This window comes from Drosophila biarmipes, chromosome 3L (assembly GCF_025231255.1).
Source record: "Drosophila biarmipes strain raj3 chromosome 3L, RU_DBia_V1.1, whole genome shotgun sequence".
NCBI classification, from domain to species: domain Eukaryota; kingdom Metazoa; phylum Arthropoda; class Insecta; order Diptera; family Drosophilidae; genus Drosophila; species Drosophila biarmipes.
In genome coordinates, this window is record NC_066613.1 from 11,085,857 (window position 1) to 11,102,127 (window position 16,271).

The 16,271-nt window shown below is 48.1% G+C and overlaps 9 protein-coding genes across 11 annotated transcripts in view; 5 read left to right on the forward strand and 4 right to left on the reverse strand.

Annotated features, from left to right (window-relative positions):
- Positions 1-16,271, forward strand: part of LOC127010806 (uncharacterized) — a 120,344-nt gene that overhangs the window by 23,751 nt on the left and 80,322 nt on the right. The window lies entirely within an intron of this gene.
- LOC108028061 (uncharacterized) lies at positions 1,125-1,717 on the forward strand. The gene has a single exon (XM_017099702.3). It carries the CDS (start codon positions 1,133-1,135, stop codon positions 1,583-1,585), a length of 453 nt encoding a protein of 150 aa, XP_016955191.1. The 5' UTR covers positions 1,125-1,132; the 3' UTR covers positions 1,586-1,717.
- On the forward strand, positions 1,703-3,077 carry LOC108028060 (uncharacterized). The gene is made up of 4 exons (XM_050886730.1): positions 1,703-1,757; positions 1,820-2,157; positions 2,319-2,348; positions 2,617-3,077. The coding sequence occupies exons 1-4, from the start codon at positions 1,703-1,705 to the stop codon at positions 2,977-2,979; spliced, it is 786 nt and encodes a 261-aa protein (XP_050742687.1). The 3' UTR covers positions 2,980-3,077.
- On the reverse strand, positions 2,991-3,982 carry LOC108028059 (nucleolin). Its single transcript, XM_017099698.3, has 2 exons — positions 3,864-3,982; positions 2,991-3,797 (listed from the first exon to the last, which is right to left on the reverse strand). The coding sequence occupies exons 1-2, from the start codon at positions 3,889-3,891 to the stop codon at positions 3,082-3,084; spliced, it is 744 nt and encodes a 247-aa protein (XP_016955187.1). The 5' UTR covers positions 3,892-3,982; the 3' UTR covers positions 2,991-3,081.
- Positions 5,290-6,608, forward strand: LOC108028137 (uncharacterized). Of its 2 annotated transcripts, none has more exons than XM_017099793.3 (2): positions 5,290-5,447; positions 5,522-6,608. In XM_017099793.3, the coding sequence occupies exons 1-2, from the start codon at positions 5,417-5,419 to the stop codon at positions 6,535-6,537; spliced, it is 1,047 nt and encodes a 348-aa protein (XP_016955282.1). In that variant the 5' UTR covers positions 5,290-5,416; the 3' UTR covers positions 6,538-6,608. The 2 variants fall into 2 exon arrangements, with proteins under 2 accessions (XP_016955282.1, XP_016955283.1); XM_017099794.3 differs by having other exon boundaries at positions 5,379-5,447; positions 5,525-6,608.
- On the forward strand, positions 7,511-8,758 carry LOC108028740 (uncharacterized). The gene is made up of 2 exons (XM_017100707.3): positions 7,511-7,578; positions 7,629-8,758. The coding sequence occupies exons 1-2, from the start codon at positions 7,515-7,517 to the stop codon at positions 8,621-8,623; spliced, it is 1,059 nt and encodes a 352-aa protein (XP_016956196.1). The 5' UTR covers positions 7,511-7,514; the 3' UTR covers positions 8,624-8,758.
- Positions 9,167-11,109, reverse strand: LOC108028741 (transmembrane protein 19). Of its 2 annotated transcripts, none has more exons than XM_017100708.3 (2): positions 10,570-11,109; positions 9,167-10,504 (listed from the first exon to the last, which is right to left on the reverse strand). In XM_017100708.3, exons 1-2 carry the CDS (start codon positions 10,676-10,678, stop codon positions 9,609-9,611), a joined length of 1,005 nt encoding a protein of 334 aa, XP_016956197.1. In that variant the 5' UTR covers positions 10,679-11,109; the 3' UTR covers positions 9,167-9,608. The 2 variants fall into 2 exon arrangements, with proteins under 2 accessions (XP_016956197.1, XP_016956198.1); XM_017100709.3 differs by having other exon boundaries at positions 9,167-10,492; positions 10,570-11,106.
- LOC108028765 (ductus ejaculatorius peptide 99B) lies at positions 11,998-12,360 on the reverse strand. Its single transcript, XM_017100740.3, has 2 exons — positions 12,212-12,360; positions 11,998-12,160 (listed from the first exon to the last, which is right to left on the reverse strand). The coding sequence occupies exons 1-2, from the start codon at positions 12,312-12,314 to the stop codon at positions 12,105-12,107; spliced, it is 159 nt and encodes a 52-aa protein (XP_016956229.1). The 5' UTR covers positions 12,315-12,360; the 3' UTR covers positions 11,998-12,104.
- LOC108028766 (POC1 centriolar protein homolog) lies at positions 12,951-14,729 on the reverse strand. Its single transcript, XM_017100741.3, has 2 exons — positions 13,576-14,729; positions 12,951-13,516 (listed from the first exon to the last, which is right to left on the reverse strand). The coding sequence occupies exons 1-2, from the start codon at positions 14,464-14,466 to the stop codon at positions 13,214-13,216; spliced, it is 1,194 nt and encodes a 397-aa protein (XP_016956230.2). The 5' UTR covers positions 14,467-14,729; the 3' UTR covers positions 12,951-13,213.

The window sequence follows — 16,271 nt, forward strand, 5'->3', positions numbered from 1 at the left end:
TTTGAAATCGCAAAAGTTATGATTTAGTGAAATACAAAAAGTAAATAATGCATAAACATAAAAATATGTTACGTATATATTAATTATCAATTTCTCTCTGTGCAGAAAAGATGTGGCAATACGAAGATATGTAGACCTTTCACAACTTCTGTCGACCGCTGAGGCGGAAGAATCTCTCTCGAATCGAAATTCATAAAATGCATGCAAAATAAACCGAAAAAGTGGCGCATCATCATTATTTATTCGATTCCCCCCAACCGCCCGACCATCTTTAACAAGAGACTCAATCAATGACGACATCGGCGCTTAAATTTGTGGGGCCAGAAGCAGGCAAAGCTAGATTTGCATAGTTCGAAGAGAAAGAGAAAAGTGGAGCCAGACTATTGAGGAATTAATATGCAAAATTTCTGCCGGTAGAACTTCGCATTGTTCCCATTCAAGTGAAATTTCTCGAGCCAAAAACTTTGCCTTCCCAGGTATAAAATAGAGATCTCATGCCAAAAGCGGTTTCAGTATTATTTTTAAGCACGAAACATGAAGACAACTTGGAGCTTTATTTGCGGAGGTGCGTTGTGGTCTGCGAAATGGGTTGGGTGTCGAGAAATCACTGGGGAAAGAAGTAGAACTACAAAGTGGCTGTGTGAGAAGAAATTATCTAGGGCAGCTCTTGCCTCCAGGAAAACCAAGTGTTAGCTAGAAATTCTTAGGGGGACAGGGTCGCCTCCGCGCCGATTTCCACCGAATGGGCTTCCAGAACTATCCCCGACTTCTGCGAAGGATGTGCGGGTATCCCCTGCTGGGCTTGGCTGGAAAACCGCCGCGAAACCCCGAGGATCTGCCAGCACGGCGCTAAGTTGGCTGCCATAATTGAGGATTAGGCCGGGACGCGGATATCTGGCTAGTCATAAAGCCATAAACGAGCCGGGGGAAATTCCCGGCGACCCGGATCGTTCAGGAAAACCGAATGAAGTGTCTGTCAACGGTTTTGGTTTACGACACGGACATGCAAGCGCGTGACTGGCACCCGCTAATTACCGGATCTACCTGGTCGCAGGATCTACCTGCCGATCAGGTCCTTTAAAAGGACCTCCACCCACTGGTCCGGGCATCATTCACTCCAGAGACATAGAGCATGCAGCACACCATGGTTGACCACTACAAGTCCAGCCGCAAATCGGAGAAGTCCAGCAGAAAGTTAGAGAAAAAGCGTTCCGACAAGCTCCACAAGGTGAAGACCCACGATCCGCTGAAGAAACAGAAGAAGCGGGCTCTGAAGAAGCTCCGTCGCAATGCCGCCGCCGTGAACTTCCCCTACCAACTCTTCCTGTACCGCCAGGAACTGAAGCGAGCCAGCACGGACTTCTCCTACCTCCGCCTCTCCAAGGCCAAGATATTGCTAACCTCCCAGCTGATCGCCAAGAGGATGGGCAGCTGCCATCCCATGAGCAGTGTGGAGGAGCTCAAGGAACTCAGCCGGGAGGTGCAGTTCCAGAAACGCCTCTGCCATCAAGTGGAGCGCCTGCAGCAGTTCCGACAACTCGGCCTCACCGAGATGATCCTCAACGGCAAGAAGACGACCCTGTAGTCTGTGGAAATCGGAGGGAGCACGCACGCGGGGACGGGATGTTAGGCTGGGATGGGGCATTATCTTAAGTTAGTCGGTAGTTTTTAGGTTGTAATATTTTATCAAATAAAATATCACATGAAAATCGCAAAAGGCACCCTGCTTGGCTTACTTCAAGCGATCAACGTTTCAAGTTTATCTTAAGTTCAAAGGAAAGGTGGCATAATATACATTTCTAACTCTGCGGTCTTTTAGTTTTGCTGCTTTGCTCGGTGTTGTGCTCCGGTCAGAGTGCCTCAGGGTCGAAAGATAGCGAAAGACAGCGACAGGGCATCCACGTGAAGTCCTTGCTGGAGTCAACCTCAGTGGAGCCCTCGGCGAGCTCCCTCAGTACCGCCTCACCAACTCCCAATCCGAACAACAACCCAACTGCCAAAACCTCGGTGCAGGCTCACGAAGTCGAGGAGGAGAACGACAACTTCCACAACGAACGACTGCCTGCCTTATCAGAGGATGAGTACAACAACCTGGGCGAAGACGCCAACCCGCTGCACTTCCTCAAGCAGCAGCCTCTGGATCTTGAGACCGAGGAGGTGATTTAAATGTTATTTTGGATTACAATGTAAAGCCATTTCTAATTTTTCATGCCCCTAAATCTTATTTTTGCTTTTATGGACATCGCTAACTTATTTTTTAACCATAATAAATACATTTCTAATTTTACAAACCTAAATGTTTTATTTTTTACAAGCAGATGTCTCCTCCGCCAGAAAAGGTTGATCAGGTAAGCTTTCAGTTTAATTGATCCTACCATAAATTAATTTTAGTAACAATAAAACCAAATTTTAAGACGTTTTTTGATATCCCACTTTAATATTCATACATTCCATTTGCCATTTATTTTCTCTCATCTTTATTTGATTATGGGTTCATAGTTCGCAGACTTAATTTTTCATAATTAGAATTAATTGAATATTTAAATGTTAAATACTTTAAATACCTTTTTTGGCATTTTCCATTTACTAGATTATAATAGATCTGTTTTTTCTCAGCCGCAGGAGCAGCCACAACGCCCATCCCAGTCACAGCCCCAATTGCCCATGGTGGCTGCCCAATCTGCCGGCTCACCCATCTACATAACTATTCCCATTTACATCAGCACGGGTGGCAAGCTGCCCCTCAAGCTGACCATTGGCGAGCAGGAGATGTCCCTGCGGAACGCCGATGGACCCGGATCTAGCCGGAGAAATCCCTCCACCAAGGCGCCCAACTCCCATTTCAATCGCCTGCTGCAGCAGATTGAGTCCCCCAAGAGACGAACCACCAATCGCCATCGCAGCCAGCTCAAGAGTCACATCTACGCGATGAAGGAGAGAAAGGATCGCAAGGATCTGCTGTACCCCCCGATGCAATAAAATCCGACTGCTTAAGAATATGGCATAGAGTTTATGGCTAACAATAAATAAATGACAATAAATATCTGAGGAGAGACTTGTGGAACCTAATACGAAGCTAGACTAGACAGCATTGCTGACGGGCGCTGAGGTTGAAGAGGCAGGTTCCTGCATTTTGGTGGGTTCCACGGCCTGAGTCTCCTTTCCGGTGACCTCAGCAGGTACCTCGACCTCTGGAACCTTTTCTGGAGCATTCTCCACCTCGGGCTTCTTGATGTCCTCGACAGTGGTCTCCGTTTCGGGAATCACAGTAGCCGGGGTCTCCTCCTCGTCGTCGTCGTCGCCGATCACCTCCTCGATGGCCTGCTGGATGAAGTACTCGAACTGCTGGAAGTACTGCAGGGCATTGTTTGCCACCTGGGCGGTGGGCAGATCGGTGGTGACCTTCTTCAGGGCATCCCGGATGAGCACGAGCACCGGCTTGCGCGTCGGAGCTGCTCCGGTGGTGGCCTCCACCTTCTGGTTCTCGGCGGGGACTTCGGTGACGGCCTCCTCCTCCGAGGGTTCCTCAGTGGTATCTGCCCCGCGACGTCTGCGCCTCAGCGAAGCATCCTCATCGTCGTCGTCCTCTTCATCATCGTTATCCTCGTCGGTTACCTCATCCAGCTTTTGGGCCTCAGCCTCCTCCTCATCGTCCTCGTCTTTCTCCTCACTACTGCCGGCACTCGAGTCTTGGACCTCCGCCTCCAGTTTGGAGACCGAGAGCTCGGAACTGTCGTGGACTTCCGACTCCCCCAACGGAGCTGCACTTACACAGCAGGTCAGTACGAACAGAGCGGCTGGATTCGCGATGGAATAGGTTAGGTAAGAACAGCTGAAGACCTACAGAGATTAACTCAGCTCACCGAGGGCCAGGTAGATGGGTCTAACCATTGTGGTAATCCTTGGTTTCCAGCTGGCTTCGTAGTGGGCTTTTGCAGTTTTGCGGTCTTTATGAGCAAATCCAGCGCTCTGCTTTCGCTTTTTATAGCCCCTCCAAAAATGAAAGTAAATGTGAGCAAACAAGGCGATCCCAAGACGCTCCGCTCTCGGCGAGATCTGGGCCCCTGATCTCTGGAGCGGACTAACCGGAGCGTTGTCCAGCCGCTTTTACTGCACCCGAGCTTTCTTGGGTCTCTCCTCCCACTCCCACTCCCACCGCTCGGCCCAACTCATTTGGTTTCTTTCTTTTCGACGAACCTCTTTTGTTTACCCGGTGGCTTACAAGAGACCCCAAAGAAACCGAAATCATTTATTCAAATTTTACCGTCTTTCCGGCGACTTCTTTCATAAATCTGTTGTTTTCGGTCCACAGACGGTCGCGCTTGGATCTGTTTGCCCGAGAGATTAGCGCCTTTTGGCGAACCCAACTCCGCTCTCCGGCTGATATGCAAAACTGCTTACAAGATCAATTAGTCCCCCCTTTCTTGGGACTCGGTCAGAGCCCCAATTATGTAATTAGACACGCTTGGCGTCGCCTTCGATCGGTTCGCCCCCAACCAGGCGGCAGTGCATCGCAGATCGGTTAACTTTCTAATGCTAATGGGAAACTTGAAAACTTTTCCATGGAACTCCATTTCAAAATCAACAAGAAGTGATCACGAGCTGGATGAGTCATCAAATGGTGGTCATCGATGGTGGTAATAACAAATGCAATTATGGCTGGGTCTTTGAAGTTACGTGATTTACAATCTTCGAAAAGCGTGTTTTGGGTAAGGGAAATTTGAATGTATAATGTATATACCACCTATTTATCATGATTATTATATTTACCTCTTGGTTACATATGGTGACTTTGAATAACCCTTCTGTAAGTCGATGCCCCACCTGAAAGGTCGTTCTAATTAAGATCACAGTTCCCATCGACGTAAGTGATCTCTCCCACAGATCAAAGATCAACAGAGATCGGCAGAATAACAGAGTAACAACGCTTGATTGGAGTTGGATTTCCTGCGAGCGAGTGCAGCTGCCGGCGATCTCGGCCAGCAGAACCTCGTAAAATAACAACCAGATCACCGAACCTTTCCAGATTGACCCAATTTCGGAGAACCGGCTCGGGAGGCTGGGCGTCGTCGAATGGAGGGCAGCGAAGGTGTTAAACACACAACCAGTTCCAGGTCCGAGACATTCTAGATGGCTATCGCTGGGAAGGGTACGGCCACATGAGCTTGCACAAAATTTCACCAAATAAGATGCGAGTGGTACCGAAAACTTGGCGTACTTTCGTTCCGATCTCGAGACGGTGCGAAGTGTAAACAAACCCCGGGAAGAAGAACCGGCCGCTGGGAGAGCTGCTGGGCGAGGAAAACCGGTAGGCGCTCGAAGAATTCCCCGCCGAGTGGCTAAGACTGGTACTTAAGCACCGCTCGCCAGAAGATGCGATCAGTTGTTGTGGAGACGAGCAGCTGACCAGTTCAACATGAGGCCATACCAAGTAGTGTGCATCGTAGGTGAGTCTGCTAAACCAAGCCCGACCAGTTCTGGACATCCTGTAATTAGATGTTAACCATCTATTTCCCTTCAGCAGTGGCGGCTTTGCTGCTTTTGGAGGCGACACCAGCGGAGGCGAAGCGTCGCAAGCACAAGGGTTCCGATCACCATCATGAAAAGTCCGATCCCCACAAGACCAAGACGAAGACCAAGTGGTCCAGCTCCACGGATCTGGCCGGAACCACCCAGGTGTCCACCGAGGAGCATGGTTACTACGTGAAGCGCACCTATGCGGCGCCCGGGGAGAATGGAGATGGTCAGAAGCGCCTGAGTCCGCCTTACTTGGCCATTCCCATCGCCTGGTTCAGCTGTGGGTCCGGCCAGAAGGACTGCCAGACCTCCAACTCGGCGGCCATCAACAGCGCCACCCAGTCCCTGAGCGAGGGGTATCTGTGCGACGACGACTGCAACGAGCTCTACGAACCCATCTGCGGCAGGACCTCCTCCGAGGTGGCAGTCTTCTACAACAAGTGCAAGCTGAGCGTGGCCAAGTGCCGATCCCACGGCCTCTGGTCCGACTTCGCCTACTCCGAGTGCCAGGAGAAGTATCCCCAGGAGACGGCCTATGCCGACAAGAAGTTCCGCTCATCCCCGTACTTCCGGGACGCAGCCATCGTGGAGCAGCTGAGGCTGGAGGAGGAGAAACAGAAGCAGGAGGAGGAGCTGCAGAAGCAGGAGGAGGAGAAGCACAGGCTGGAGAAGGAGCAGAAGAAGCGGGAAAAGGCTGAGAAGAAGAAGAAGGAGAAGGACAGCAGCGAAAGCAGTGAGGAGAAGGAGGACCAAAAGCAGAAGGACGAGGAGCAGCTCCCGACTCTGACCCTCCAGAAACCCGTGGAGACCCCGCTGGTTCCAGTGCCTGCTCCTGCCCAAATAGCCATTCCCAAGCCCACTCCTGTCTTGGAGCCTGCGAAGACGACCGAGGACATCGCCCTGCCCCCCATGCCCCTGAAGGAGATCCCGACCCCCAAGCCACTCGAGATCGCATCTCTGAAGGAGCAGACCCAATCCAGAAACCAGGACAATAGTAGACTAAAGTACCATGTAGCTTAAGCTGGAAACAGCCAGAAATATCTCATAAAAAGTATTTATTTAATTTATTGCAATAAACACAATTTAAAATATTTCAATTTGATTGATTTTTGTAACACAGTTTCTGGTTTAAACGGGTATTGCTCGGTGTTTTTGGTTAATGGCAGTTCATCAAGGCTTTTTGACTCTTCTTTAGCTTCACTATCTTGGTCCGGATGGAAGTTTTATTTTTATCCATCTCCACAAAGTCTTTGAATAGGAACGATTTACTCCTAACTTGGGCCGAACTGGGAAAAAATAAACAATACATGTTATGTAATTAAAAATGTTTAAACTTGATTATATATTTTACATAAAAAAAAATACAGATAAATTGCTTATGACTTCTGTTGCGTATACATTTTTTAAAATAGTAAATTGTTTTATTTTTTCGAAATTAGCTGATTTTTATACGCTTTGGGGGAATCTATGCTTTCATAATTGAAAAATGCAATGGGTTTTCCATAATAATAAAGTGTCATAAAAACCCCTTGGACTTTTACCTTGTTCAGAATCTTTAAGTACATCTTTGTTCTAAATCTAAAGTCAGTATCATATGTGGGATATAAAATGTATTTTATAGAGTCGGTAAAGCTAAATAAATGGGAAGTTTTAATTATATAATCTTCGAGAAGATCAAAATGTATTGCCTACCTAACTACTCCAGTATTTCTCTCCCTTTAGACCCCTTTAACAACAGTCGTAGAGGCAAATTCATTTCTTCGTAATTAAATTGGTTAGACATTTGAGGTGATGCAGTTGCTTTCAAGTGCATTGACCCCCAAACGAGTTCTATAAACTGATTGACATCAGAAGCTTGAAAGGGCCATCATCCCGGGCCAGGCACTAAACCTAAAAACTAATTGGGCGTGGGATGGACAATGCAGCAGGTTGCAGTTGAGTTTGCCTATAAAAGCAGGGGACTTTGTGTCCCAAACCACAGAAGTTGGCCAACTGCAATGGGAGCCAGAAGTATGGGAACCCGGACCTGGAAGATTCAGCTACTCATCCTGTTGAGTGCAGGTGAGATATTAGTCAGTTTTCCCTCGAAATACTATAACACCCCTTCACAGTTCTACTCGCCGTTCGAGCTGCTCCAGCGGAGTCAACCGCGGAAGTGACCCATCCACCGCCCGATCAGCTGCTAACGGAGTCTCGCTCCCGCAAGGACGATGTCCTGGATGTGGACGAGGACCTGGATGGAAGAAACGCCTACATCAACAATAAGTTTGTGCCCAGCGAGCCGGCTGAAGTGCTGGACGAAGAGCAGAATGCCCCGCTCTACGAGATCCTCCAGAAGCAGATGGAGCAAGTGCTGGCCTCGTCGGCTCCCAACGATCCCATCTACGAGCAGCGGGAGAAACAGGAGCGGCGCGACCAGCAGCCACCACACCAACCGCCGTACTTCTCCGGCGAAGATCGGGATGGCGATCTTCAGGACGACTACGAGGACGAGGAGGATCAGACGGATCAGGGCTATGCCGTGGACCCTGAGAAACCGGATGCTGTGTCAGGCTCACCCGAGGAAGAGGAGCAGCATGAGGCAAGCTATCAGGCCCCATCGCTGAGCCTTCCCAGTAGCTCTACTCGCAGACCGCACAGGCGACGCAGCACAACCACCACTTCCCAGCCTCGAACCACTAGAACCAGGAGCACTGCGCAGCCCAGGATCACAGCCAGGCCATCGAACCAAACCAGCCCCACTGAGCCACCGCCACCAGCCACCACCACCAGTCACAGACCCAAAATTGGATCCAGTAGCCATTCCAAGCCGAATCCTCATCCGGCAAACAGCCTGCCCAGTGATCCGCAGGTCTACCAGCACAAGCGCCGCATCATCTTCAAGACCATCTCGACGGGCTCGCAGTTCGTTAACTCGCCCATTGGCGACCTGATGATCAAGTTCTCCATCGGATTTGCCAAGCCAGCTACACCGGGTGAAGCTATTAGCTCCTCCAGTTCACTTAACTCCTCCAACGATGCCGCCCTGCGCGCACTCTCCCAAAACTTTATTCGCAACCTGGAACTCCAGAAGTTGAAAAGAGCCAATAAAGTTCAAAAAGATTGAATAAAGGTTATAATCTGAAGATAATAACAATATTTTATTTTACATTGCTTTGGAAATTTGTGTATAAGATGGATTGGTAAAGTTTCCAGGAAAAAGTGAAATTTAAATAATTTCCACGGTACTCTCTTAAGTATTGTATATAAAAAGTGGTACATAAAGAATTAAATAAAATCAACTCATAAACTTAAACCTTGACTCAAAAAGTATGAAAATATATCTATACTCTTTGCTTGAATGTTTAATGTAAAAGTGTTCTTCACTTTTCGTAACCACTAACTTCCTTTTTTATAAGCAGAATTAGTGAGAAATATTTAAATGATAGACTTTCGTTATTCCTTGCATACATATAATCCACATTTAATTTGTTCTGGGTCGTCGAAATTGCTCATTGCACAAACAAGTCCGCTTTTGGTCTGCTATAATATTCCAGCTGGGAGCAATCAGCGTTCTCAGAAATATATAAAACAATTGGCGATGATGACATAATGAGATCGAAACATGCCCAAAGTCACGCAGCGGAATTTCAATTCGATAGCAATAAAGTATTCACAGAAAGGTTAGTGTTTAATCAAGTTCTCGTTTTTACATATAATCTAGGTGGACAGTCGCAGTGCTTCTAAGCAGTATCAACAAAGTCATAATCCATGCAGGAACCTGGTCAGCTACCTTGGCGTAAAATATAAACAATCTGCACTGGCCGCCCGCTGCATTTGCCCTAATCGTTGTCTATTTAGTCGGTTGGTTCGCTTGGCGACTTGGAAGCTTTACAAAAATATATGCGGACGGTGTTCACTGGGCCTGATGATAATGGTGATAAATGGGTAACATATAGCTGTCTCAAGGTCCACTTAAAATGGTGATTATGTTTAACAATAGATTTGATCTGGTGAGGCACACTTCTTCAGTTGCATAATCCAAGAATTTAACCCTATAATAGGCCCAGTAAATAGCCCGATGATCCTAATGTTAATAAAAAAACAGGAAATCAGCGCACGGGCCAGAATCTCTGGGCGAGGATGGGAATGGTGACGCCGGTTACGATGCTGGAGATCAGGTTGACACTGTGGTTGTCCAGGATGCGCAGTCCGCTCACGTGACGCACTCCCTTGCCGGGTGCCTCGACGATTTTACCCTCCTCATTGATGCCCGAGAACTGCAGCAGGCCGCCCAGAACGGAGTCCAGCAGGGAGCCAAAAAGTCCAGCGATGCCGCCGAAGGCGATGATGGGCCATTGTGGTGGGCTGACCAGCAGCATTTTGGCCTCCACCGTGTAGCGTACGGTGACAAAGTAGCCGAATCCAACGAGCAGTCCGCCGAGCAGACTCACCCCGATGCCGGCCAGCGAAACGCCGCCATTGGTGCCACGCGGCACCCGTCGCCAGGTGATGATGGACACGGGATCGCGCTGCGAGAGCACAGAGCCCAGTTCACTTGACCAGGTGTCGCCGTTGCAGCAGGCAAAGGCACTCATCACGGCCACGCCCAGCCAGCTGGAGCGGTACTCCCGGGCGAAGTCCACCGCCCTCTCGCCGCTGCCGCAGTCCAGCAGATAGAGGAGCGCCAGCTGCGCCGCCATGCCGCCATTGCAGAGCACCTGCACCCAGTTGCGTTGGCCCTCGCCCTCGCGGAAGTCGCTCTCGAAGCGGCGTTTCATGTGTGCCCGGAACTTGGTGGCGCGCGAGGAGCTGAAGAAGAACACCACCAGGCTGGCGAAGAACGGATGGCTGGCGATGGACAGGATGAAGGCCACCAGGATGCCCAGGGCGGCGCCAGATCGGCTTACGCTCCTCCTGCGCAGGGCCACCGTCATCAGGGCCAGGGGCGCCAGTGTGGAGAAGAGCCAGCGCACCGGCGGAATCACCCGCGACTCTGTTGGATAACCTTTTGGCATTAGTTGACCCCGGTGTGATCGCTAGGAGATCCGAAGGCCGGACTCGACCGCTCACCCTCGAAGTCGCTCGTCCAGATCTTCGACACCGCCACGTTCCCCAGCCACATGAACAGCGACAGCGGCACGGACAGTCCGCAGAAGAGCACAGGCATCCAGTCGCGCATCTTGACGTCTCGAATACTCTGGTTTGTTTATCGCCACTTTCTCCGCCGGAATTTGTTTATTTTTTGAACAGTGAGACCCTCGCTCGAAATACCAAATGTGAGTACGTTGGAGTGGTGGTGAACCTGGCTAGAAATTCACCACAGCCCCAAAGCCATTCATTTTTAAAATAAAGCCGGTAATTACTTTGACGGCAGGCCACGTAGTGACGAATCGCTCCAGGGGGTGTGCCAAGGCGACTACTAATGTGTTCCTTCGTTAACTCGCCCTACTATATATACCCTAATCGTCCGATTGTTATGAGTGATACATCAACCAAATGTATTTCAAAAACTAAAAGGATTGCATACCAAGACTTAAAGAAGTTGGCCTGGGAGAAAAAAGGGGAAAGTTTAAAAGTGAAATTTTGAAAATTTTTATCTGTTGGGGCCGGTGGAAATAAATAAATAGAGTGAAACCTCAACTGTCGAGTGCTCCCTTCAAAAAAAATACGCTAGCCAAGTGGCTTCTCAAATTGAAAATTTATGTTGTTTGTCAGTTTGCCCAAATACGTTACTTTGGGGTTTTGAAAATTCAAGACCATGTTAAACAGCTCTATAAAAGAGAAGTTAGTTCCACCACTTAAAAAAAAACTAGCTAGTTTGGCGAACTAACAGTTTTAGCCATCTTTTGTACACCCGAAGCTTATGAACTAAATATCGTAAGTAAAGTATTTCGACATACTTTGCACTCCTTCGTCTTAATACCACCAAAAAATTATTACGACTCTAGCGATTTCAAAATAAATCTCAAGCTGGATTGCCCTTGAGCTTTCTTATGATACGATCTACAAAATAAATATTTACTTAATTTTGCACATTCGGCACGCAGCTAAACCTAGTCCCAGCCTATTGAATTTGAATATAGTTATTTAGCAGATCTTATAATTCATTTTCGTCACAAAAGTTGATATCAGAATTTTGTTTGCTGAAGCTGCTATCGTCACTAGATTTGTACCTCGTTAAGAGGTGTTTTTGTTTGATTTAAATTTACGCTGTAACCAAATCTTTAAAAAAAAGTGGGCGCTGCGCAGGAATCTCTAGAATCAGTATGTCTAGTCCCAACTCAGTAGCTTTTATAGTTTTTAAAAACTCGGCGGTCGTGCAGATCAGGAGCATAAAAGCTTGCTTTACATACTTACGACAACAAGAAAACTAATCAAAAGGAAGATCGATATCCCTGCTCGACCGATCCAACCGGCACTTGAGAAAACGGCCTAGTGCCGACTGATAAAACGTCGAGCAAATGCTGACTAGAAGTACAAAAAACACACAGGGCTATGTATCTGCTTTCAAAGTTGGCTAGCATCAATGACGGACTAGGGCGATCCTGAATCCGCCAATTGGCAGCACCAATTGCACACATTTATTTTTCAAAAATAATGGGCTATCAACAAGTCCTTCCGCCCCAAGCAGGGCCAAGATTAAGGCGGCACCATTTCTTGCCTGAAAAATCTGGTATTAGAAAAACACCGTGAGTCCGTTTTTGATACTTACGATCTTGTTCACCCTTGATGAAGGCGGGATCAGACTTATTCAGAGAGAGGACCATGCCAGCCAGGAGAGCGAGGACCAAAAGTAGAAACACCGCTGCCTTCATTGTGGGATTGGATGTGTTCGGATTGAATTGTGTTGAACTGAGACATCTTTCGTTTTTTATATACCTTGGCAGCAGGCGGCCAAGTGACTAATTAAGTCCAAGCCATGCCCATCGTTCTTAAAATCGATGAAGCCATTTTCCGTTTTTATTGGAAAAATTCGTGCGTCCTCAAAATATAAAATATAATTTTTCCCTCGTTAATATTAATAGTGGAAAGTTATAGCGATACAGCCTAGAATAAATCTGTATGAAAGCTATAAGAAGTTTAAAAAGTTAAATTAATTTAAATCCTAGTGGGATTGCAGAAAACAAATCGGTTCGACTTCTTTTGTCTGGCTGAGTAAAGAATTCTTTTTGGAAAAAAGGCAAGAGTACACAACCATTACATTTAAACAAGCAAACAAATTAACCACGCTCAACATCTCATTCAACGACTACTATCAATAATAATAATTCACAAAAAACTCCCAAGCATAAGCATGAGTGGAAAAGAAACATATATTCGCAGAAAATATTCAAATATCTCCTAAAAAAACCACTCTTTTTCCATTTCGGAGCATGTCAATAGATGATTGAAAGCCTCTCACCTTTATCATATCTTTGCACGGGGCTCTTGATATCTCGAAACTACTCATCTTTCAATTATGATCATTGTAAAGCACAACGAATTATATTAGCTTCATTACATTAGGTCAAACTATACTAAGGCGATCAGTTAGCTACAAAGAGTATATGCCCTCTAATCGTCGCACACGTTCGTCGATCGAGGCCAACAGCTTCGTGATCTCCTCCAGCTGCGCGGAACAGGAACACGAGTCCGAGCCAGATTCGAAGGACACGTCCAGCACCTGCGGAAAGTTCGGCTAGTTATGTGCGACAAGGGCTATTGAACGTTTTGGTTAGAAGAAGCGCGGGCTCTGCGGCTTGAAGTCCATGCCACGGCCAAGGATCTTTTCCTGGGCGTTTTGTGGCTGATTCGAGTGTTTACTGTCGAGCACCTGGAAGTTCTCCTCCGACAGCTGGTAGGCCTGCGATTGGCGCGGATCAATGCGGATACTCAGGTCGTTGGACTTGGAGGTGCCACTGGCTAGGCTCTGTTTCGAGGAGACGGCACTGGTGTCGCAGCCGGAAGAGGCCAGGGCCGATTTGGCCTCAAACTGGGAGGCGTCGTAGGTGTGCAGGTTCGACTGCCAGACCAGGAGCTGCAAGGCGGGAGGATATTAAGGAGTAAACATGTATTCAGTAAGCAAGCCGATCTCACCTGCCGATCACTACCGCCGGTGGCGAACTTGTCTCCATCCCGACTGAAGGCCACCGCGTTCACCGCGTCCGTGTGGCCGGTTAATGTATAGATGGGTCTGCCCTCCAGTAGGTCTAGGATGCGGATGGTGCGGTCATCGCTGCCGGAGAGCAGAAAGTGTCCGCTGGGGTGGAAGGCCACATCGTTGACCGGCGCCGAGTGCACCACGTACAGCTGCAGCAACTGGCTGCCGGCCACGTCGAAGATCTTGATGCGGTTGCAGCCGAGGGCCACGGCCAACATGTTGCCCCAGGGATGCCAGGCCAGTTGCCTGGGGGCCGCTCGTTCCTCGGCGAAGGTGCGCACGCACTCGCCACTGTCCACATCGTAGATGCGCACCGATTTGTCATCGCTGGCGGTGGCCACCAGCTTGCCATTGGGACTGAACTTGGCGCTGCGCACCCAGTTGTTCTGCTGGGCAAACGAGGTCACAAACTGCCGCCTGGCCACGCGCCACATCTTGGCCGACTTGTCGTCCGAGGCGGTGAGCATCAGGTGGCCAGTGGAATCGAAGTCCACGCTGCGCACCGCCTTGCTGTGGGCCACAAACTCCCCGGAAACGCCGCGCAACTTGGGCTCCCAGATCTTCACCGTGCGATCGTGGCCGGCGGAGGCCACCAGGTTGCCCTTGGGCGACCAGGCCACCCCGTTGACCGCCGCCGAGTGCGATGCAAAGCGGATGCAGCGGGCCGCCTGGCTGAGATTCCACAGGATCACCGAGGCGTCCGTCGAGGAAGTGGCGATCTGGGCGCCGTCGGGACTGAAGCGCAGCTGCGTGATGCCGCCCGAGTGGCCTGTGAAGTGGCGCTCCAGCGCCGGGTCACTGAACAATCCCTGCATCTCGTTTTTCATTTTATTTCGAATCGTTTGAGTGTTTTCGTCAAGGAATTTTCACCAAAACAGGGTTGCTTTGCCGCTAGAGTTTGAAATTGAGAAAATTGCGACGCTGTCGCCAGGGCAACCCTGCAGTGTGGTCAGCTTGGGAGTAAGGAAATATGCCAAAGAGGCTGAGAAATATACCAAATCAAGGGCTACATATGTAGAATGTAAAATGTATGATGTAAAATCAACTGGCGGCAAAGTGTTTACATTGCAGTGCTTGTAGAGAAAAAAATCACGTAAGTAAAATGTAAGGCAGGAAAATTTTGAAAATTAATGTAGAACTTGGAAAATAATTTGTTTTGACTTCGACAATAGAAATTCCTCCATTCTTTGCTCACCGAAGCTCTACGACTGGACATTGCACGATGATATTGGATAACACCTTTAGTGTACAAATATCTTATTCGATCAATTTATAAGGAATTTACTTACTAGACGGATATTATAAAATATTCCTGCATACATACAAAAATGTAATAAAAAATTCGTTCAGATCTTTAAATTTCCTTATATCATATTTAATTAAAATAATATATAGTAGAATATAATATTTATTACTTCTTAAATAAAACTCACAATCACTGCTCGTATTCCTAGTTTAAGAAAGATTATATGGCATATTTTATTTATTTATTTTATTCTGATTAAAAACAATTAAAAGAAAAATTCTGTGATTTCAAGGCTTACCCAAAGTCGGATTTCTGCAAGAGGTTGCTGATGGGAATCCTTCATCCTTGGTGACAGTCACCCCCGAGGACCATTAGACGTGAGAGAATTATGCTCGGGCCTGTCCATTTCGCAAGTGTCCCTACCTGCTGTCATTATCCTTTCACCGGGGCGCCGAGCTGCCTGGGCTAGTTCGTTCAACTTCAACCTGCTGCCGGAGCAGCTCTCTAATGATCCTCTGCTGGATTCTGGCCAGGTTCAATGCCTCCTCTCCGCTGCGGCCATCTCTATGGGCTAATTATGCGTTCGCCAGCATGTCGGGCAATGGACTGCCGGCCATCCGCAGTCCGAAAGTCCCAGCGTCCACGAGTCCCCGAGTCCACGAGTCCCGAAAGGTCCGCAAGCTGACATCAAATTAAACAACGAAAAGTGACAGGAGTGCAACTGTGAAAGTGCATCGGCCCGGGGTGCGGACTACAAACGAAGCCACCGACCCAATCCCAATCCCAATCGAGAACCGAACGCGAACTTTGGGAAATTAGTGTGACAAGCACTCGGTTTCCACCTGTAGCGTGGAGCGCTGCCGGGCCCGTAACTCGTAACTGTTCTTCCTGGCCAAAATGCAGTTAGCACCGACGTGCAACCCCTGGCCGTGTTCTCGCTCCCGCAGATCGCATAGACAAAAGGTCGTTGTCGTCCGCTCCCTGAGGGGATCCTGGGCGAGGGTTCAACAAACTGCTTTTATCAAAAAACTGTTGCACTTTCAAATAAACTAAGCTAATGTGCCGCAGGGGCAAAGGCGGCAGAACCTCAAGCTGAGCGAAAATCCTTGGTCGAAGAACGGAGGAGGTGCTGCGAGGTGAATACTCTTTCTGGATGCCCCAAAGGGTCTATATACTCGGCTATACTATACGATGGTTAAAAACAATATGCTTATTATTGAATACTATTATTATTATTATTTTTATAAATAAGTAAATACCCACATTTGAAATATGGGATAAATAATATTGAGATTATTCTTCAAACTCATTTTACCCAGACTTTGGCCACTGCAAGCCCAACCACATAGCACATGCAACCCTTGGCAGGACCTTGCAAAAGCCGCT